Source organism: Chelonoidis abingdonii, chromosome 9 (assembly GCF_003597395.2).
Source record: "Chelonoidis abingdonii isolate Lonesome George chromosome 9, CheloAbing_2.0, whole genome shotgun sequence".
NCBI classification, from domain to species: domain Eukaryota; kingdom Metazoa; phylum Chordata; order Testudines; family Testudinidae; genus Chelonoidis; species Chelonoidis abingdonii.
The window spans coordinates 36,490,218-36,514,170 of record NC_133777.1 but is presented as its reverse complement, the minus strand read 5'-3'; the positions used below and the strand labels follow the sequence as shown (position 1 = coordinate 36,514,170).

At 45.1% G+C, this 23,953-nt stretch overlaps 1 protein-coding gene across 1 annotated transcript in view; it reads left to right on the top strand.

The window, feature by feature from the left end:
- The window catches only part of DNAAF8 (dynein axonemal assembly factor 8), a 153,518-nt gene that overhangs the window by 63,698 nt on the left and 65,867 nt on the right, over positions 1-23,953 (top strand). The window contains 4 exon segments of the mRNA XM_075069372.1: positions 2,320-2,475; positions 8,373-8,567; positions 18,083-18,199; positions 21,867-22,011. Of these exon segments, the coding sequence (XP_074925473.1) occupies positions 2,320-2,475; positions 8,373-8,567; positions 18,083-18,199; positions 21,867-22,011 (613 nt within the window).

Sequence of the window (23,953 nt, the reverse complement as noted above, 5' to 3'; positions counted from 1 at the left end):
GGCGATGCCATTCCGCCTTTTCGCACCCACTGGTCACTAGATTCCCTAAGGGCTGGAGCGCCTTTACCCTCAAGTCCGTCATCCAGCCCCCTCCTGGGATTCTAACGTCGTGTTGTCTTGTCTTATGTTCCCCCCGTTTGAACTGCTGGCTACATGCTCCCTCTCCATTTGTCCTGGAAAACGGCGTTCCTGGTGGCCGATCACATCCGCTAGGCGCGTATCAGAGGCTGCGCGCACTCGTCGTGACCCTCCATACACGGTCTCATCGAGACAAGGTGCAACTGAGGCCGCACCCGGCATCCTCCCCAAAATTGTCTCAGCCTCCACGTTAACCAGGGAATATTCCTTCCCGTATTCTTTCCAACTCATTCATCTCGTAGAGAACAACAGTTACATTGCCTAGACGTGCGCAGGCGCTCGCCTTTTATATAGATAGAACTAAGCCGTTCGCAGTCCCATCAGCTCTTTGTCGCAATAGCTGAGCGGCTCAAGGGCTGCCAGTCTCCTCACAGAGGATTCTCCTCGTGGGGGTAACGTCCTGCATAAGAACTTGTTACGACCTCGCGCATCTCCCTTCGGGGCGTTAACTGCACACTCTACGAGAGCCCAGGCATCGTCCGGTAGCGTTCCTCGCACGAGTTCCCATCCAGGAAATCTGCAGAGCGGCGACCTGGTCTGCCGTGCACACGTTTTACTAGCCATTATGCCCTGGTCCAGCAGTCCAGGGATGATGCGGCCTTCGGTTCTGCTGTGTTGCGACTGTGACCTCTCACTCCGACCCCACCACTAGGTAAGGCTTGGAATCACCTACTGGATGGATATGAGCAAGCACTCGAAGAAAAACATGGTTACTTACCTTTACGTAACTCTTGTTCTTCGAGATGTGTTGCTCATATCCATTCCCACCCCCCTCCTTCCCCACTGTCGGAGTAACGGCAAAGAAGGAACTGAGGAGCGGGGCGGCCAGGGTTATATATCACCCGCCATAGCAGCGCCACTCTAGGGGGCGACCTGCCGGCCCGCTTGAGTTGCTAGGGTAAAAGTTTCCGACGAACGTGCACGCGCGGCACGTACACCTACTGGAATGGATATGAGCAACACATCTCGAAGAACAAGAGTTACAAGGTAAGTAACCATGTTTTTCTTCACACAATGCCCAGTCAGCCTGTGGAACTCGTTGCCAGGTGATGTTGTGAAGACCAAAAGCAGAACTGGGTTCAAAATATAATTAGATAAGTTCAAGGAGGACAGGTCCATCAATGGCTATTAACCAAGATGGTCAGGGATGGAACCCCATGTTCTGGGTGTTCCTAGATCTCTTCATAATTGCCCCTGTTCTGTTCATGCACTGAATCACCTGGCTTTGGCTATTGTCAGAGAATGGGACACTGGGCTAGATGGACCATTCGTCTCACCCAATATGGCTGTTCTTATGTCCCTGTCAGGGCTCCTTTTTGTCTCCTTCCTACTATGAATAGCAAGGTCTCTAACGGCAATCCGTGTGCTGAAATTCATCATACTTCATCAGGATTTTATGAGCCTTACAGCTCTTGCCTTGGCCAATAAGGGGTTTATGAATTCAGAGCTCTGTCTCTGGAAATAAACTGATATTCTTGATACTTGGTGTTCATTATCAGGCTGGTTTTATGTCCTTCTCATTTTAGATTAAATCTGTACGTTAAAAAAATAGAATATTTCCCTCTGCAACAAAAAATATAATCTATTTTTAAAAAAAACAAAACAAAAAAAACCCAGCCTTGGTCTAAGTAAAACAGGAAAGTGACTGATGCATTTGTGGCTATTACTGATCATTACTGGGAAATATGAAGGCTTATTAAAGAACCTTGTGTTAGCTTCTTATAATGGCATAATCACTTAGCATTGATTTTGAGCAGAGATTGTATTGATCTCATTATCATTAATAAAGGCAGCGTACAGTGCTGCTGTGGGCTAAGAGCCTGCAGCACAGTGTTGAAAGGAACTCTCCGTTCTCATTTCTTGCTAGGCTAGGGAGCTAATACAAGCAGCACGTCTCTCTTGTTCTTGCATAGCTGACTGAGTGCAGAGCTTGCAGGTTACGAGGGTCCTTCCTGGGAAGATAAATCCCATGATCTACCACCACCAACTATTTCTATTTAATTTGGCCTTCATAAAGTTACTGCTGGCTAAACCTTAGCTATTCCATTAGTCAAACTAGGTACAAGCTGTCTCCACTCAAAAGCAGCCGAGCGAGATGAAGGGCTATTGTCACTCTCTTTCTGAAAAGGCCATCATGCAGCTGTGTGTAACATGAAAGCATCTGTTCAAATGAATTTACAGGTACCTCCCTCGAAAGTGAAAGGTGGGCTCAAAGCCCCGTTTCGGGTGTTGGGTCTGCAGCAGGTCTGGCAAGAGGATGGGCTGGCACTCTACGCTTGCATAATTCCAGCAGAGGAATCTCTGGCACAGAACAGCACCAAGATCCGGAAGCATAAAGTGAGTGGCAACACTTTGACATGTCCATTTCCCAGAAATGCCCTGGTATTTATTAAGAGCCAGATTTGAATATTCAGACTCCAGCTGAGACCCCTGGGAGCCAGCGTAGTTTAGAACAGCCCATACGCTGCTTTAAATCACACCAGGGGCTGCCAGCTCAGGATTGTGGGAGCAGACAAGTAGAGCAGACTCTACTTCTTACTCTGCTCTTTTCATCTGCGCTGAGTTTGAAATCTGCAGCTCAGAATCCATCCCCATACATTAATGACCTTTTGTCTGTTTGCTGCACATTAGTTGGCCAATATATCTTCAGTGGCTGTCAGTACCCAGTGTAGAAATCTTTATCCAGCGGTCAAAGAGGGAAAGCTTGTTTGACCTGCAGGGTGGTTTTGTCGTCGTATTTTTTCTATGTGAAAATGTTCCTTAACAGGGCATATTGTCTTGCTGTTAAATTCTCGCTTCTGTTCCTAGTTTGTTCAATATTAGGTGGTAATCGAGTCCTCTTAACCATTTTCTTACTGAATGATGTACCAGGAACATTTGGGAAACACACTTTTCCATGGCGTCCCAGTGCACCTATCTCCTGAAGGCCACATGTTTGAATGAACATTCTGTATACTGTCAGTGCTGAGGCACTGACCCTAGCCCGTTGCTCGGTTGGGGAGGACTGGTGGCTCTCTGGTGGCACAAAGCAGCAATAAAGATGGTGTAGCTAGCCAGTGGCAGATTCATCAGTCACAGGGGTGCTTGAGTGGCACAGAGCCACAGTCACAGCTTCTGTGCAACCCCACTTAGTGGTTGCTGATGCAGCCAGGGAAAAGGGGCCATGGCTGGATCCTGGAAAGCCCTGGCTGCCAGAATGACCATGAGCAGCCCTCACGCTGTTCTAACTTGCACTGGAGATCCAGCCTGGCACATCACAACCTCTGGATCAAAGGAGAGGGGGTGCAAATGTGGCCATTCCGCTGTTCAGATGGAGTGAGTGCTCCTCATCCACAGCTGAGGAACTGGTTGCATGTGAGCAGGGAAGACTAAATTCCCCATGAAGTATCATAAAGTTAGCCTGGAATGTGACAGCTGTGGCTGCAAAGCTTCACAAATATGTGATTGACACTGACAACTAATTTCATGATTAAAACACTGCACAAGAGACAATAAGCAACCCTCCTAGTGATGCCTGGGCATAGTGGGGAAAAGCAGCGGGGTGGGTGAGGAGATGCAGCCAGCTAAACTGCCTAAGGGTATCACAGTGATTTCCACCTTAGGTACACTGAAGCAAAGATAAATGCTTTGAAACAGAAACAAATGGGTGGTAAAGAGACTTACTCCCTCCCCCCCACATCTCCTTGCCTTGATACTATCTGTTCACCCCAGCCACGGAGCTGATCAGAGTGTCAAAATTAGTTAACACCGAGCAAACTCAAAAGTCCCATCTGATGTCATATAATTGAATGTATTTTGCAGGCTACAGGCCTAGGTTGCTCCGAACATTTGGTAAGGTCAGGGGAGGGAGTTGATTTTCTCTCCCATTGCCTGAATGTGCTGCATAGAGCTTCTAGTCACAGAAATAAATCACGGAGCAATCCTACCACCCTGCATGCATGCACTGCCATTGGAACCCAGTTCAGCTAATACACACAGCGGTGAACACATGAGGCAGCTGGACGGTGTTCCTTAAACTGAGCCTGTGCGCAACTGATGTTTCCTCTTGTTAGAGGTTTCCTCTTGTTACAGAGGCTCCAGCATATGCCTTCCCTACAACACTGCCTTTGTCATTCCTGCTTTCTTCAGACACTTGTACTGTGGCTCTTGGTTCCCTTGTCAGCAATGTAAGCTGATGGAACGCACTAAAATCTTTTTAAAATGTCAGCCTCAGCTGAGACAATGAAAACAAAAGCAACTCACTGCTGCCTCCCTTATTGTTCTCCTTATCAGCCTCAGCTATTGCTGGAGAGAAAGCTGGCAGATTTCACTGTTCAGACTGTCAGCTCTAGTCTCTTGCTGCAATGCTAATGTGTAGTATCTTACCTGGCAACATGAAATAACAATATTCCTCTCTTGCAGCAGTTAACATTCCTAATTCTAGTTGTTTCTTATGGAAACAATGGCAATCAGTCACAGGGGCTTAGCTTAATTTGGTGTGCAAAATCTTATGGTCACTCTGATGTCCAGGAAAATAACTTTGTTGGTTGTTTCAGAATAGTAGCCGTGTTAGTCTGTATCCGCAAAAAGGAGTCCTTATGGCACCTTAGAGACTAACAAATTTATTTGTGCATAAGCTTTCATGGGCTACATCCCACTTCATCGGATGCATGTAGTGGAAAGTACAGTAGGAAGATATATATATATATACAGAAAACATGAAACAATGAGTGTTACCATACATCCTTATGGTGTATGGTATGTCAAACAGACAAAAGGTCATTGATGTAGTATGTATGGTAACACCCATTGTTTCATGTTCTCTGTGTATATATATATCTTCCTACTGTATTTTCCACTACATGCATCCAATGAAGTGGAGCTGTAGCCCACGAAAGCTTATGCTCAAATAAATTTGTTAGTCTCTAATTTATTAGACTCTTCCTGTTGGTATGCATACTTCTACCTTTTCATGTTCTCTGTATGTATAAATATCTCCTGTCTGTGTGTTCCATTCTATGCATCCAAAGAAGTGAGCTGTAGCTCACGAAAGCTCATGCTGAAATAAATTTGTTAGTCTCTAAGGTTCCACAAGTACTCCTGTTCTGTTTACAAGTACTCCTGTTCTTTTTGTTGGTTGTGAGATTCAAGGACAAAAAGAGCTGTTCAATTTTTTAGATCATCTACAAAAGAATGCACAAGGTCATGGCCAAAATTAAAGTCTAGTGCCCGGACAGCTTGACATTTTAATGTTCTTAGCTTGAGTAATCCATAGTTCTTTTATTAGTATGGCGAACAGACACATGACTGGCTGTGCAAACTGTTGGATACACTTAGTGCCCCGATGTTACCAAAGAGAAAATGTCTGTCTCTCTAGGTATTGGTCTGTTGAGCCCATAGCAGTAGTATCTGATTCACATCAAGTTAGCCATAATGGACTGTGATGTTTTTTTCTTTTAATATTGTTTCATAAATGTAGTGTTGAAAGGCAGTGGCTTGCTGGTCCCAGAAGCTGAGGACCTATTTCAGTCCACAGAGCAAGTGTTAACTTCCCTCAGCCTGCCCACTAATATTCCCCATCCAGGACATGGTAGGACCACTCATAGGTTGAGCAGGACATTCAGTCCCATTGGGCCTTGCATTTCTTGTTGCCTTGGCTTGACTGCCAACAAGGAGGCCAGCTATGATGGTGGTGGTAGTCTTTGAGTCACCAATTGGCTGCTCCTTTAAGGGGAGTCAGGGCCCAGTCTAAAGAGCAAGCCCATCTTGGCCAACCTGTAGTAACTAACTGCCTAGATGGCTGGTTGGCAGCTAACTGACTAATGAGCACCTGGCCTGATAATAGGCTGCCATAGCTCAGTTGAGAGGGTTGTTCCTAGAGAGAAGAGGCTCAGAAATAGAGGTGCTCCCAGAGACGCAGGTACATAAGGAAGATCACTGCTGCTGAACTTTCTCAGTGCTGGGCTGGAAGAACGGAATTATTAACATAGACACTGCAAGGAGGCCTGTGGGACTCCTGAACTTACATGGGGAGGCTTATTGGTCTTAGCAGCCAGCTCCCAGAGGAAGCGTAGACTTGAGGGGCTAAAGAGTTTGTACCATGAAAACTAATAGATTAGCCCCCCAGAAGGGGAATCGTGATTTAAGTTGTCCGGACTGAGAATAAATCATTGCACTTGCAAGACTGCAAGAGAGAGAGTCCAAGCAGGGAGAGGACCTGCAAGACCACAACATACCACAAGGGGGTGTGCTTGAGGGTGATGCCCTGCCACACTCCTAATAGTAATAGTAGTTAGCTTGGACTGCAGAGGTGGACATTTGGCCACTGTGAACTGGACTGACCTGTCCTATGCATTTCACATAGGCCATCGGATGCTAATTTTTTTTTCAGGCACTGCCAACCTAGAAAGGACACACTTTCCATTCCAGTCCCCCGAGTCTTCTGCTTTCTGTTTACTGGGCATTTCATTGGCAGCTGCATGTCTTTTGTTGTTGTCAGGTTTTATTTCTGTAGCCCAAGGTCTAACGGTTTCTGAATAAAAATATAACAAAAGGCTCCTCAAGGACTTGCTGTCTTGGGCAAGTCAACCTTTCAATTGTTCAACCATGACAGCATCTTTTTATTTTTAAATCTATTTCTCTAAATCAAGCAAATCTTCAAAATTTATCCCCCTCCGTCATCAGTTTTGGTAGCTTTTGGAATGCCAGTTCCTGTCCTCCTTCCAAACAAGTGATTGAAAGGAGACAAGTTTACCCATTCCCTGTAGGGATCAGGATCCTGGAGTTGTCAGAACAAATGATTATACATTTATCTCTTGTAACCTTTGCATCCTGATAAACAAGGTACATTTAGAGGCATGTCTGATGGGAATTAGATTTTTATGACACATGCTCCTTAAGAATTTAAACGGTGTTTCCAGTTAGGAAGGCTATCAGTAAACAAAACAACCTGGTTGTTTTCTATACATTTCAAACACTAAACAATTTTGTGGTGCATGAAAATAACTTCCATGGAGTTTCTGTCATTGAATGAGCTGAGGATTGAGTCTGAGATCTTTACAGTTTGTGCTTTTGTTTGAAGGTACCTGAACAGATGCTAGAGAGAAGATATTTTGCATAACCATTAATCCTGATCATTTACAAACTGGATCCTGTTAGCTGGACCCTGTTTGGGAAAAGTCTTCTTCCTGGCAGCCCAAGTTGTTGAGAACCAATTTGGAGGGACAAGTTTAGAGAGGAAACTAAAGAGATCTGTAACTTCTCAACAGTGTAGAATGAAGATTGGGTTTCAGTGTTTTTAATAACAATCTTATTAAAAAATCAAATGAATACCACTATTCAGACCTGCAAAATAGCCCCGAGAAAGGTTTCTTAAGTGAATATTATACAGCATTAGACTGATTTATGATCCCCTTAATGAAATAGTTCCCCTCCCCCGCTCCACTCCAAGCTTCAGAAAGCCAGAATCTGGTTATAATTAAAAGCAGTGCACCTTCACAAAGATTTATATAATACAGTCATCTCCTGGGCTGCAGAACAAGTGGAATGCCCCCTGGCCAAAAGAAAGTTACTGGTCACCCTTGGTTGTAGAACACTGATGAGATTCGTAGCATTGCCCCTTGGCCAGAACTACTGAAATTATTAGCTGGCTTAGCTATAAAGCTTTATTATAGAGAGCAGCATTGGTGTTAACAACTTCAATTGGCTGTAAAGTCCAGGTATAAAATAACTGAGGCCTGCTATCCATCACACAGGGCTCCCAGACTTTTGGGCATCTATACCACTTCAGCAAATGAAGAACTTGTCTGTGCCCTTTTCATCCCCCTTCAACTGGAGCTAGCAACCTCCTCTCTACCTTAATGATGAATTTAGGGTCTCACCTCCATGCTAGTCCCCAGCCTGCCTGCCTCCTATTTAGTCATACTGTACTTATATGCAAGGCTGGGTAGGATGTAGAAAGCTGGATTGAAGAGAACGCTGGGCAAGTGTGTAATCATTAAAATAGGGAAGGGGTTGTGCTGCTGGTGGCTTTGAAAGGTGAGGGGAAGATAGCCAGCCAAGTATCAGGGGCAAAACTGGATGTATAACTGCTGGTCCACATTGGGAACTGTGGTAAAGTCACTCCTCCATCTCCCGTTTACCTGCAGTCATGCAACATGTGTATAAAAAGCTTCTTGTAAAGAATATGTGCCGCTTTGTTGCAGTGCGCTGTTAACTTGAAGGCTGGGCCTTTAATCAAATGTCCTTGTTTGTAGGCTAAGGAAGCTCTTCGAGGAACATCCATTTTTTACCAGCAGATGTCTACATACCTCTCCCATACATGGCTTCCAAATGTTATCTGGTGGAGCAGAGAACTGACCAGTCGCCTCCAGAACCAGCTATACCCACTCCTTCCAGAGATTCCCGCTGTACGGCTCAACTGCATCACCGCTATTAACCCTGACCCTAAGGTACTGTCTGTGAACTGTGTGTTTTTGTGTTCTACCATGACTAGGGCCAGTAACAGGTGTTGGCCTTCATCCATGGTCTAGGTAAGAGTTAAGGGCCTGATCCTAAGTCCTACTTAGTACTCATAACTCCCATTGCAGTAAGAACATAAGAACAGCCATACTGGGTCAGACCAATGGTCCATCTAGCCCAGTATCCTGTCTTCTGATAGTGGCCAATGCCAGGTGCTTCAGAGGGAATGAACAGAACAGGTAATCATCAGGTGATCCATCCCGTCACCTTGTGACGTTGCACTTCATACGCTTTATGAAAATATGCTTATGAATGTGAATATGATGTAACTGGAATATGCTTTATGCAAAAGGTCTCTTGTAAGGTATCATTACAAAGCTTAAAATCTACTGACTGTGTTCATCCTATTTGTTTGCATGTGTTATATCTATGTCTGGAGTTAGGAGAAAAAGATGTAAACTTGTATTACTGATATAAACATATTAAGTAGAAGCCATTATGGGTGCTTCAGAATCAATGACCTGTAAATGGCTCTGTTTACTTGCAAACCTTACTGTGTACATGTGGGCTAGCCCAGAAAGAATGGAGACTAGGGGTCTTACAGTGGCTTGTAACCATGTCACCTGATAATGAAATCCATCTTAAATCTGGTACTTTTCCATTTAGAAGGAGGGGTGGGGACCCAGAGAGACAAAAGATTCCTGCCTTGTACCAAAGCTATAATGGGGGTGGAGCAGGACAAAAGGAGGCCAGTCATGAGAAAACCCCTGCTTACCACCTGAGATGTTTGCTGGAACTAACAAGGACTGTACCAGGGGAAAGGATTGGGCCCAGACTAGGAAGGAGTCCAGTCTGTGAAAGAAGCTTATTGGAACATCTTTGAGGGTGAGAAATTTACCTGTAAACAGTTTCTTAATGTATTAGGCTTAGACTTGCATGTTTTGTTTTATTTTGCTTGGTGACTTACTTTGTTCTGTCTGTTATTACTTGAAACCACTTAAATCCTACTTTTTATACATAATACATAATACAATCACTTTTATCTCTATCAGTATTATAGAGGGCGGACAATTTCAAAATTTACCCTCTTTATACAGAGTAAAATGGATTTATTTGGGGTTTGGATCCCATTGGGAACTGGGTGTCTGGGTGCTGGAGAGGTAACCTGCTGAGCTGTTTTTCGTTAAAATCTGCAGCTTTGGGGGCATTGCTGAGACCTTGGGTCTCTGCTGCAGCAGGCTCATGTGTCTGGCTCAACAAGGCAGGGTTCTGGAGCCCCAAGCTGGCAGGGAAAATGGCTCAGAGGTAATTTCCGCACGTCAAGTGAGAGTCCCAAGGGAGTCTCTGTGACTGAACCCGTTACACACATATTCCCAGCATCTGGCAAACAGAGGCTAGGGACACTTCAGAGCATGGCTTTGCATGGAGTGATGCATCTGATAAAGTGGTTTTAGCCCACAAAAGCTTATGCCCAAATAAATTTGTTAGTCTCTAAGGTGCCACAAGGACTCCCTATCTATTGAGTGTGTCCCACTCATTGCCTTCTCGTAGCATCGGCAGCATCTGTCAGTCGTGTTGTTTCCCCATAATTCCCAGGTCAGTATAAGCACAGATACACAATCCCAGGAGTCAGTGGACACTGCAGTGTTGTTTCATGACTGAGCCGATTCCTTTGAAACCCATGCAGTACAATACCTCTTATATAATTCTAATCAGATTCAGGGGTTAATAGTTACCCAACATCAGTCAATACAATGAAGAGGTAGGCACTAACAGTTTTGCCTATATGATGTTCCACCTCCTTAACTGAAAAGGCAGCTTCTCTCTCATAGACGTGCAGCCAACATAGCTTCAAGCACTGAAAAGTTACCCAATATATTTATACAAGATAAATCTGGTGCCTATTTGTAAGGCATAGAATAAGGCCTCATTTAAATCAGGCAGAGCTTTTATGTCTGTCCCTTATTAGGGGAATTTTAAATCATTAGAAATTGAACAGTCAGGCAGCAAACCCATTTTGTGTGAGGGATCTAGCTCAGCCTCGCTTGCTTAGAAGAAATTAAATCAGATAAAAGGCCAGATTTCCCCCTCAATTTCAGGTGCTCAGCACCTCCTGGGGATCACTCCCTTAATTACATGAAAGCCACATCACCTCATGGCCCTTTAACCAGACCAACCTATTTTTAAAACTTGAAGCTTTCAGTTAAGATTCTGATCTCTCTAAGCAAGCTAGACTTGGCCAGATTTTCAGCTGATGGAGACTGGTACTATTGATTATACTGGAGTCATGCTGATTGACACTAGGGCACAATCTGTCCCAGAGTTACTAAAAGCCTGCACCGTATCGATTTTACATGTGAAATTCAGTGTTAGCTTTAATCAGGCCTGTCAGCTTGAAAACTCTGGTGTAGCACCAGCGATCATTATTATTTATCACTGATATCACAGTGGGGCCCAGAGTCCTAACTAGATTGGCACCCCATAGTGCAGAGCTTTGGACCTATGGTTAATAAATACAGAGCTCTGCCCCATAGACCTTGCAGTCTAAAAGACAAGTCACAGAAAGATTGATGAAACAATCAAGTGGACAGGAGTGGGGAGAGAGGAAAATGGGGTAAAAAAATGTAATAGGATGTCTTAGTCCAGCCTTGCTCTGTGCACAGCGGGTATCCAGTCAGTAGCATTAATCTTTAAACAGATTCTTTGTCAGAGAGAGAGAGAACATTTAGTTTTCAATCAGTTGATCCAGTAGTTTCCCAGCAGATTTTGAGTCCCAAAATAGATCACTTTGCCCTTGGTGCCTTACTTTGAAAGTCTCCGTTATTAATGCTATACATACTTTGTATCGATCTGTGGTATTTCATTTTGGATATCCAGAGCAGTTTTGCAAGGGGATCATTAAAACCCCAAGTTAGGTTAGGAGTGACATAATCCTTGTGGAGGTTAGCAATTAGTGTTCCATGTCAGCAAAAACGGGATTGCTTCATTTTAATATAAAATACAACTAACTGCATCTTTATATTAACCCTTGGGATGCTGTGTATTTGTCCTGATAACCTCCTTCCCCTCTCCTGTTCCTTAGTTCCAAGTGAACAAGACTTACCTTCTTAGTACCTCCAGCAGTGCTCTGAGCACTAGTGGGCAAGCAGTCTCATGCTCCCTGCCTGCTTTTTCTTGGCCACTCTGCACAGAGCCACCCTGGGCTCCCAGTCTGTGCTAGTTCCCAGCCTGCTGTGGGAATTAGGGAGGTGGATTATATCTGGAGCAAATGCCAAGAGAGGAAGGGAGCTCCTGCTGACGGGAGGTGGATCAGGACTTGCTCAGCTGTGAAGCACTGGCTCTGCCTCAATCGCCCATGGTGGAATCCCTCCAGTGGCTCCACCATAGCCCTGGAAATTAGCTAGTTCCCAGCTGACTTCCACCAACAAGTGGAGGGTTGTTTTCCTTTTTCATATGATAGTTCTGCTTAATAATGGGCCCATCCTGAGTTCCTTACTTTTTACTCAGGTAAGACTCCCATTGACCATAATTGGAGTTTTAGGCCCAGTCCAAATTCTTCTGGGTGTACCTCCATTGAAGCTGAGGATGAGTATTGTCCAAAAAATAACAACACAGCACAATATAGGGTAACAAGAGCACTTGGTGGCTATATGAAGACTAAAGACAAATCCCTGAAGGCATACAAAATTCACTGCTGTAGTATTTCCGCACTCTGTTAATATATGGATACAGCCCCCTAGAAAACAACCTGCCTTCAGAATTTTTGGTGAACAGCATGTCTCATAAGAGATCTACTCCCATATATACAAAAGACCAAAGCAGAGTCTGAGTTTTCAAAGATATGATCATTTTAGTTTAATGATAGGTATAAACTTCTAGCTGCAACAAAATACATAAGTCCAATACGGATGATACCAGAGTGTGCTTCATGTTATGGGAACATAAAGATCATGAAGAATGGGGAGCCATTGGGGAATTTCTCAGTCTGAACATTCTCAATTCGATCAATTAGGCTTTAATCTCCCAAGGGAAGAGGTTAAAAGCCCCCATCCCTTGGGACATTTAAAACTAGACTAGAAAAAGCACAAGAAAATGTATGATGGGGAACTATCTTGCATCAGCAGAATGACCTCCTGGGGCTGTTCTCTGATTAAAATTTAAGAAGCTCTTTCCCAGAGTATATATTAATGGGATATTTGAATAACAGCATTTGTATGACACAGTTGACAAGAACCATGAGAGTTTTGCAATGCCTTATAGATGTGATGTTTATTCTCTTCTCCAAAATATATGTTATGTTATTACTCCTGAATCTCTGCTCTTAGCACGTGACTGACAAATCCCTTAGCTGTAGAATTTTAATGCCTTACATTGTCTTACCAACAAGCACCATGCACTTACCCTGGTAAGGGGGAACAGCACCTGCCTCTTACTAGCCGCTCTTTTACCATCACCGCTGCCGGAGCAGTTCCCTTGCACAACTGCTGCTACTGTCACATCAGCATTTCATCATCTTCACTGACATCTTCACCTGATTCTCTTTAGGTTCTTGGCTGCAGAGCTGCTGCCTCTAACAATTTCTGTCAAACAAATAAATAAAAATTGCATTAAGTAATGTGGTCTGGGCTCAGCGCCTCACAGATCTTCAGATGTCTTATTTTTCTTTTACTGCTGCCTGTGCTATCTCTTTCTGTCTTCTTTTCACACAGTCTGAGAAACAGTCTACTGGCTTCAAGCTGCGACCCAGGTGTGGACATATTGTGTCCTTCATGTGTGGGTATGACAGTTACCTGAGATACCTTGAGTGAACCATGACTTGGCTGGCTGTGGGATCTGGGAGCTCTCAAGTCCCAGTGTGTGCCTCAGGGCTGTGCTGGCCTCCTCTGAATCTTCTGTTAAGCCTGATGCCAAATCTTCAAGGGCTTCATTATCAAGCATCTCAGCTGGGCATTAGGACTCTGCCTTAATGCAAGTCTGACAGGATCAACTCTCCACAACAGTGCTTTGGCATCTTCAGAGTGACCGGCCTGTCCCAGTTGGAGTTACTGGAAGATGCTGAGAGATTGGCATGCATGATGCCTGCCCTTGATGGTGCTGGACTGCAAGGCCAAGGCACCACCTCTCTCAAAGCACAAATCAAAATCCTAATCACAGAGTGCTACTCACCTGCATCAGTAACACCTCACCAGTCCTTGATTAGTCAAGGCCTCCTGCTATTCCATCCCTTCTTGAGCTGATACTGAGAGGCCAGCTACCAGGCATTCCTGCACCTATTGTACAGCCTGATGAACTCATTACATTGCCTTGGCTGCAATGCTTATATATGCCTCACATCTCACCTGATTGGTCAGACCACTCACCCAGTGTTGAGTCCAGTTGGGGCTGACTCACCCACCCTGTCAGTGACTCAGATGCCCTGGACCCCATCTATATAGCGATGTGGCTGTACAAATGGATGCCTAATTGCAGACTTAATGAGTTGCTGCCTTACCACGCTCCAGAATCCCAGTTTACAGTGAAAAAACATGATGAAATCCTGACCCTGCTGAAGTCAATGGGAGTTTTGCCATTGGCAAACTCATGGTTGAAAAGCTGACCTTCAGAATATGACCCAAATGTAAACTAACACGATGATGTTTGCCTGAAACAAGCCTGGAGAGGTGTGAATTGCTCCAGTTCATCACAGTGGTTTGTTCACTCTGGAGCCTAAAGACTGCAAATTAACTGTGAACATGGTTAACTGTTCGACAGATGATTTGTTAGCAGAACCATCCAGCTAACATTCTTATCCATCATAGCTGGATGTAGTGGTACATACTGGGGGAGGAGGGTGCAGTGGGGTATCTAATTGCTGTCAACTTTTGCTGGAGGACAGGAATCTGGAATTCAATCCTAACTCCTCCTGCACTTAAAAGCACCTCTGTCCCTGCCCTTAAATGGGAAGAAGAGAAACCAAGGTACATCCCCATTCCATGAAACCCTCAACTACCTTGTGTATGCCAGTATCCAGAACTGCTCTTCTCCCCGCCATCCTGGGTGACAGACACTCTAATTGCCCTCTCCCTAGCAATCCAAACCTCCATCTGCCCCAGGCTGATTGCACAATGCATTCATGCATTTTCAATACTACAGTCTCCCCCACATTGAAATTCTGGGAGTTTTGTAAAACAAATGGAATTTAGTATCACAATAAATAACACAAGAGATTGGACCACGTGGTGGCAGAGAAGGGAGAGCATTTAGCAGCAATGCCCCAAATCAGAGGTCCTTGCAGCCTAATTATGGGGTCCTTGTCATGTAAATCTGAAGTCCCTGCAGTACACAGTCCCTGCTGTGCTACATCGGACTTGGGTCTTGAATATGACTATAAGGTCCGACAGCCAGGTTGCCGGAAGCTGGAGCAGATCTACCATATAAATCTGCGGAAACCTTGGCAGGATAGAGAAGCTCTGGTGATTACGCTGGGGGCACCATCCCCTAAAAGCAACCAGCCCGACCTGGTGGGAATATCCCCGGAGTTGACTCCAGAACAATGATCAGAAGTGATCGGCCTGATCAAACGCAACCAGGATGTGTTCTTGGAAAAGACAGGCAGGACGACTGAGGTTCACCATCACATCTTCACAGAGCCTGGAGTGAAGGTGAACGTCAAGCCATACCGGATCCCGGAGGCCAAGAGAGAAGAGATTAGAAAAGAGGTCAGGAAGATGCTGGCCTTAGGAGTCGTCGAAGAATCTCATAGTCAATGGTCCAGTCCTGAGGTTTTAGTGCCCAAGCCAGACGGCAGTATGAGGTTCTGCAATGACTTCCACAAGCTACATGAGGTGTCCCGATTTGATGCATACCCTATATCCAGGATAGATGAGCTGATTGACCGATTGGGAAAGGCACAGTTTATGTCTACCTTTGACCTTACCAAGGGCTATTGGGAGATCCCCGTGGCCAAGGCCGACAAGGAGGAGACAGCCTTTGCAACTCCAGAAGGGCTATATCAGTACACTGTTCTCCCTTTTGGGTTGCATGGGGCCCCTGCTACTTTCCAACGGCTAATGGACAAACTGTTATGACCCCATGGAAAATATGCGGCAGCCTATCTTGACGACATCATCATATATAGCCCCAACTGGGAGACGCACATGGAGAAGGTAGAAGCAGTCTTGGACACCCTGAGGAAGGAAGAACTGACTGCAAATCCCTCCAAATGTTCGATCAGGTTAGCTGAGGCCACGCACCTTGGGTATATAGTGGGGAGGGGCGTGGTGAAGCCCCAGCTCAACAAGTTAGAAGTTATACAGAAGTGGCCCCGACCACTCCAGAAAAAACAGGTCAGAGCATTCCTGGGACTAGTGGGGTACTATAGACGGTTCATTCCCCACTTCACCACCAGGGCATACCCATTAACAGACCTAACCAAAGCTTGGGGCCCAGACATTGTAAAATGGTCTGCTGCAGCCGAACCGCTTTTTCGGATCTGAGGACTGCCCTCTGCACAGACCCCATACTAGTAGCCCCAGACTGGGGGAAGGAGTTTATCCTACAAACAGACGCCTCTGAAGTAGGGCTGGGGGCGGTGCTTTCACAAATGGTCTGAGATGATGAACACCCCATCCTCTTCCTCAGTAGGAAGCTTCTACCTAGGGAACGGAAATACGCCACAGTGGAGAAGGAGTGCCTGGCAGTAAAATGGGCCATAGAAAGCCTCTGCTACTATCTACTTGGACAGAGGTTTACCCTGGTCACGGACCATGCCCCTTTGCAGTGGATGCACCAAAACAAGGACAAAAATGCGAGAGTAACAAGATGGTTTCTGTCGCTTCAACCCTTCCACTTCACAGTACGACATAGGTCTGGAATCCAGCATGGCAATGCGGATGGCCTGTCGAGGGTGCACTGCTTTCCGACCCAATTAGCCCAGCCCCATAGTGTTGAGCGGGGTGGGGGTTATGTGGCAAACCCAGGACAAATGGCTACAAAGGGAGGGGTAGTAATTAGTCCCAGAGGGGTTAAAAGGCCTCTCTCTATCCATTGAGGAGAGAGAGCTGTGGGGAAATAAGGTTCAGCTGGAACAGGGGTTACCAGGGAACTAATTAGGTTCAGCTGGCCCCAATTGCTGGAGACCTTTTTAAATCCTCCCTGGCATGGAAGAAGGGGGGAGAGTGAGAGAAGCAGAGAAGCTGCCAGCAAGTAGGTACAGCAGGACTCTGAACCCTTCCAGCAAGGAAGACTGCACTCTTTCCCCAGAAGGGGAGAAAACCAGCACCAGGGACTGACTGAAGGAAGGATCAGCCAGACCCTGCACGGCCTAGAAGGACTTTGCTTTCCCCAAGCCTGTGTCTCCAAGGCAAAAAGTGACGGAGCCAGCTGAGGAGAAGCAGGTACTTTGCCACAGTACATTCTGGTGGCATCTGAGCTAAAAAGACCTCTTAATCTCTAGGGTCAAATTCACAGCTGGTGTAAACTTGAGTTGTTCAACAAAAGTCAATGGAGCCACACTGATTTACACCAGCTGAAGATCTGGCTTAGAACTGATTTTTTTTCCAGTCAGAGGGCTAAATTCTGCTCTGTGTAAATCCCAAGTAATTCCACTGATATTCCTGGAGTGACTCCAGATTTACATTGGTATAACTGAGAGCAGAATTTGTCCTATTAACCAAAACTTGGCCAATAAGAGTTCCCCCCGTGTTCTGTAGATACATTAATTCTTGGGCTGTATCTTTGCATGCTAATCTTCAAGCCAGAACAAATTGTTATGACTGGGAAGTAGCTGGCATGTCCTTAAACATAAGGCTCAAACTGCACTTTTGCAATTTGCTTGGTTTGCTGCACAGAAAATGCATACATAATAATACAAAGTCAGATGTGTAGTTTATGCTGGGTAATCAAATGCCTCCAGGGTGCTGCGATGTGGGGCTAAAGGCCAACCTCATCTGCCTGAGTAGTGACTGTATCTGAAATAACAGGACCTCTGGAAGTGTGATGTGTTTGATTTGCCTTGATGAACTGACTCTGGTTTCATTCTTGTAACAATTGGCTGATTCCTAACCTGGTTCCAATGTTCAATGGCTAATCAAATTCCTCTCATCATATAGCCCTTTCCAGTGAGATGTTCAGAACCCTCACTGACAGGCAATACACAGAAGTGCTCAGCATCTTGCAGGCTTATATATAGGCCTGATCCTGCCATCCCCCATTGCTTGTAACACCCATTGAACTCAGTGGGTGGTCTGCAAATGGAATGGTAGCTGGGTTGGTCCCTAATTATGTTCATTCTCCCAAGATACCAATTGTAACAGATCTGTGCGCTTGGATGGCATTTCAAGTAGTCTTTATTGCACCTAATAGGACAGATAGAACAAAAAATGCCATGATATTGAACTAATGAGTATAATCCTTTGTCACTTTTTCTGATCTCTAGCCTTAGCATTAACCATGCTGTCTTTTTCAGTTCCTGACTTTGAAGGATCAAGATAATTCACAAATAAGAGCTGTCTTTTGTGCATTTCAGGCAGTGGAGAAAGCATTTGCAATGCCAGCTGGGTTCTACTGGCAGACAGTAGAGACTGATGAAAAATACTTCCCTGACAGTAGTGACATTGGGGCCAGTGCAGATATAGACACTGAGGTAAGAGCTCCTTTGTGACTTGCAGAATGAAGTGGGTATCTGAGGGATGATCAAAACTGGCATGAAATGTTTGAATTCATGTGATTGGTACGAATAATCAAACTTTAAACATTTCTCACTCAGATCTAAATGTGTCAACCTAGCCTTTGGTGTCATCATTTTTCCTGTGCCTGTTGCTCCGAGCCTGAAAAGATTAAACTCTGAAATGTCTGGGCTGGAGAAATCGCTGCCAGCCAGGTGCATATCTGCAGTGGCAGACGCATTTTGAAAACCCAAACCAGCTTGATTGCAAACTGATCTGCCATAGACCTTGCCTGGCTTTTAGAATTGGTACAATAAAAAGTTGAATAAGTCTAATTCATTTGGGGAGGCTTTAAAGCTTCATCCTGAACTCGATCTAAAGATGCTGCTGTTTTGACTTTCTTCCAGCTGGATGGACAAGCTGCTTAGAATGATTTTGATTCCACATGTCTGGCTTGATCCTGCAAGGTGCTTGATGTCCACCAAAGGGCACTTAGGATCAGGGATTGACTAACCTCTGTCTAGAACAACTCTTGTGGCTGGTTCAGGAATAACCCTGTTGAGCTTCTAGAGGGAGCTACTTTTGTGCTGGAAAGAGGTCTTCATGGTATGAGACTGTGAATAGGATGCACCTTGAGAGGGGAAAAGGACAAAACGGGATGACTCTTGAGGCTTCCCCTGCTTTACACAAAGTTGTTCAGTTACTCACATTTCCACCTAATCTAAGGAGTAACTTACTCCCTTGCTTAGAAGGTCTTTGCTAGAGGTTTTATTTGGCAGAAGGCGATAGGAAAACTCATTAGCCAGTCTGAGCAATGGGTTAATATTAGGGGAATTATAATGAAATCAGTAGGGAAAACAGAACTTTTTTGTCTAGTTGTCTACTTTTTATTACTGAGGTAGATTTATAACTTCATTTATCATAATGTTGTAAGATTTGTCATGTGTTTATGAGGGAACAGCATTTGGTAACACTTCATTTAAAGTGTCTGGTAACGATCAATTAAATTCACTGGAGCAATTGATTCACTGGAGCAATAAAACTCCTCCGTACAGAAGGGGGAACCATGAACAAACTCTAGGCTGGTATAGCCATGCTATGCAGCTGCAAGCCAGACCGTTCAGTATCCCTGAATTTCAGGAAAAACCCAGATTCTTACCTTTAAGGTATGTGCTCCTTGAAACAAGAAATTTCCCCTTGTGGGAGAGTGAAATACAGAACTGGAACAAAAAAAAGGATGAGGATTCAGAATGATTTTCTTTCCTGTTCAGAAACCCAGATGTGTATATTCAGTACAAGGCTGGGTGTTTTTCAGTACTCTTTACCTAAAGATGGGCTGAATGGGATTAATCTAGAAAACAGGATTTTAAAATATAGATATATTACAGGATATCTGGTGTACCTGTTTTTGAATGCTCTTCTAGTGTTGATTTTATAATTTCTAAAAACATAGGAAGTCAGCCATCTAGTCTAATATTATTTGAAAATATTTCTTTAATACTGAAAAGGTAAACAGTGCGTTAGATAAATTTCATTCGTTGCCCCCAAAGAATCGACAACCTAATTGTAACAGGGCGATGACTCACTGGTGGCGCTCCTGCTGGTCGTCCTGGGAATTAGCTCTGTCCACTCAGGATTGCCCTCTGCAGGCCTGTGTCTCGCTTGCTGTCCCTCCCGGGCTGCAGTGCCCCTTCTCTCAGGGTTCTGCCCCCTGCAATACCCTTCAGTCTTGCTGGGTCTCCCCTCCCTGGGGAACCCCAACCCCTTTACCCACCTCGCCTCAGTTTTGGGCTACTGCTAGTCACCATCTAGCCCCCACTCACTGGGGAAGACTGCAGTATAATTGCCACTCATCATTGGCAAGGAGTGTTTGGACCTGCTGCCTCCGCCTACCCTTGGGCTGCCCCTTTGCAACCCCAGTACGTTCTTGGCCTTTAACAAGGCCTGCAGCCTGGGGGTTTTCCAGGCCATAGCTCCCCAGCGCCTCTGGCCTTTCCCCAGCCCTGCTCCACTTTAGGTACCCTGCTCAGCTTCTAGCAGCAGGGCCAATCCCTCTCAACATCTACAGAGAGAGAATCTTTTGGCTTCTGGCCCACAGCCCTCTCATAAGGGCCAGCTGGGCCCTCATTAAGCCAGCCACAGCTCTCATCAGCTACCCACTTAGCTTCCCCAGCCGTTCTTAATCCCTCTTACCCTGCTGCAGCCCTCTCCAGGGCTGCTTTTACCCTTCCAGGGCCGAAGCAGGGTGATCACCCCGCTACATAATACAAAACAAAGTACAGTAGTTCAGATCACAGAAAGCATTATGTTATTAATTAGTTATTAATATTTCTGATTACGTCAGTGCCAAAGGGACCTATTGTGCTAGGTGCTGGACAAATACAGAACAAAGAGACAGTCTCTGCCCCAAAGATTTTACCATATAAATAAAGGTCCATCTACACTTATGGCAGCATGTAGAGTATAGACGCTGCTAACATGAGTATAAATAGCATGGCTTAGGCAAGTAGAGTAGAAGCAAGGTCTTACCCACCTGAACCCCCAGGGTCTGTACTCTATATGGCTCTCTACATGCCTCCAACATCTACATTGGTATTTTGAGCTGTCTAGTGTCCCACCTCTTCCTGGCTGCTGGAGCCTTTCCCTACTACAGTGAAAGACTCTGGCAGGGGAGAGGCAGTGGGGGGAGCGCTGCCTCCCCCTTGCCAAAGCCTTTCTTCACTGCCTACCCCCTGCCAGAGACTTTCCTTGCTGCAGTGAAAAGCTCTGGCAGCAGGAAGAGGGTCTGGTAGGGGAAGGCAGCAGGGAAAGACTTCAGCAGCTCCTTGCTACCAGAGCCTTTCCCCATTGCCAGAGCCTTTCACTGCTGTGTGTAGCTACACACATAGGTTCCTGTACTCTGTGCTCCACCGTAAGTATGTGGACATAACCTAAGGCCTGGGGATCACTGAAGAGGAGAAGAAGAGAAGAGATATCACTGTACAATTGATGTGAATGTCTGGTTCTCCCTAGAGCAGTGATACTCGAACTGAAGCTCACGAGCTGCAAGTGGCTCTTTGATGTCTCTTGCAGCTCTTTGCAGCATATGATATTAAAACACTGTGTGATTTCATTATTGGTTAATAACTTAGATTGCTTAATCAGGATGCTTTTATGATGTCATTAACCAAGTGAAGTTTATAAGAATTATATATACACCTCTACCCCGATACAATGCTGTCCTTGGGAGCCAAAAAATCTTACCGTGTTATAGGTGAAACCGCGTTATCATAGAATCATAGAATTATATTGAACTTGCTTTGATCCGCGGAGTGCGCAGGGCCCCGCCCCCCGGAGCACTGCTTTACTGCATTATATCTGAATTTGTGTTATATTGGGTCACATTATATCAGGGTAAAGGTGTATATAAAAACCCTAAATATTTCCCCATCATACTGTTTAAATTTGAATGTATAGTACTATAGTAAATTAAATAGTGAATTCATAGTACTGTGGCTCTTTTGGGTCATGTTGATCGCTAATTTGCCTCTTGAACCACTGAGGTCTGAGTATCACTGCTCTGGAGAGAAATCTCACCATTGTTACTAAGAGCGTTTGAAGCTATTTGACCCATTCCTCCATTGCACTCTTTACCTGACTGTTCAGGTTGCTGTGGCGTTGCTGTTTGAAACCCTACTCCGAACTCCTTTGGCTGTCCATCACATGTTACAGCTGATCCTCAGTTCTGGTTTGGATATCTGTGGGCTCCGCCTGCTCTATCCCCAGCACAGCATGCTGCTTGCTAGCACAGGTAAGGCCTCATCTACATACAAAAGTTGCACCCATTTAACTGTAGCGGCTCACAGACCTGCACATCCCTGATCAAAAGGAAGAGGGCTTCAAGGGGGATATGAGCATGACCACAATCAAGCCTTTCTCTTCTCCTTTGGAGTCAGATTATACCGTGTCTCCTTCTATCTGTCTCCGGTGTTAAGTTTTGGCAAGTTTTTGCCATTTCCTCTATTTTTTACTCCCTGATACTCTTCATGTCACCACACTGCAGTTCTCTCTGGCCTTTATTTCTCTGTAGATGGCAACCCCAACTTTTCTCTCTGAGGCAGGAAACTGCAAAATCTGGGGCTGCTGACCTGGCCTTTCTCCAACTGCTCTGTAGGGTGACCCACCATCCAGAATGCCATGGTTTGCCAAGTGGCTTTGGCCACATCTTTTAACTTCAGAGGGCACTGAAGAGAAAATGAGGCACCAACGGTAAAGCCAGACATGGATGCCTGCAGTTAGACACTTGGGCTCAGATCCTGAAAGGTATTTAGGTGCCTAATTCTGACTGAATTCAATGGGATGTTGGGGCATAAATACTTTTGAGGATCTAGCCCTAATTCCATAGCATTAGGCACCCATGTTTGTAAATATCAGCCTTAGCTGCTCAGTGCCTCAGTTTCCCCATTAGTAAATCAGGCATAATAAAATTCACCTCCCAGGGAGCATGTGAGTCTTAATTATATATTAAGCTCTTCAAGATCCTAGAATGGAAGCCATCACATAACTGCAAAGTTCTGGGATTGCCTCTGTGCGGGCTAGCTCTCCTAGAAGTCCTGTGTGTAACATCAGATCACATACTCATACTCTGTTTCTCTTGGGCTGAGCTATTGGCAGACTGAGAGGGAGAGAAACATGTTCTTTTCAGCTCAGTGGAAATTCAGGCTAGACATGCTCAATCACTGAGAAAAATTCTGCAGTCTCCCTGCTGCCTTGTCACATTTGAAAACAGTGGGTCCGGACTGGCTCATAATTGTGATTGTTGTTTCAGTTGTCTCTGCAGTAGGTATGTAATATGTTGGTACAAGTGAATGGAGAGCTTAGTAAGTGAACCAGAAAGCCATAAAATCATCAATCAATAACAGAAGATGAGCAGAGTTCTGCTTTCTGATTCATACAGGAGGTCTGCCCCCAATGCTTTGCTCTCTGCACATGCTATGGAGGTGCTCTGTTTATGGAGGGAGAATATATTTCAGTTGAGATCCACAACACAGGTCTGAAAACTGAACTTTGCTTGAACCTTGAAAAAAATACAAATATATTTCTGGTTTAAAGTATTTTCAGCCACCTCCTCCTTTATTTACATGCTCTACAGTACCTGAGGTCATAATTCCATTTCATCTGCATGAATTCATGTAATCAGTTCCTAAATCTCATGCTTCAGGATTTCAGCCAGTCTCCTGCAAGGGTCAGGAAGGAATTTTTTCCTCAAAATGTGTTCTGGGTTTGTTTTTATTTTTTTCCTTCCTCAGCAGCATCAGTGATGGCCATGGCTGGAGACGGGACACTGAACAGGGTGGCCAGTGCCCTGAGATAGTACCGAGAGTTCTCTTTCTTAGGTGCCTGGCTGGTGGGTCCTGATCATATGCTCAGGGTTAAACTGATCCTGAATTTCAGGTTGGGAAGGAATTTTTCCCCAGGTCATATTGGCAATGACCTTGGAGTTTTTTGCCTTCCTCTGCAGCCTGGGGCACAAGTTGCTTGCTAGGTTCATCTGGGTATATCTCACCAACTCAATTCCCTGCCATTACAGGGCCATTGGACACTGGTGCGCCTCAATCCCTCCTATCCTCTGCATGTGGCACACAATAAATCCTGCATCTTGGTAGGGAGTTAGACTAGATGACCCTTGTAGTCCCTTCTAACCCTATGGTTCTGTGAGTCTAATAGTTTAGTCTCCAGAGAGCTATAATACT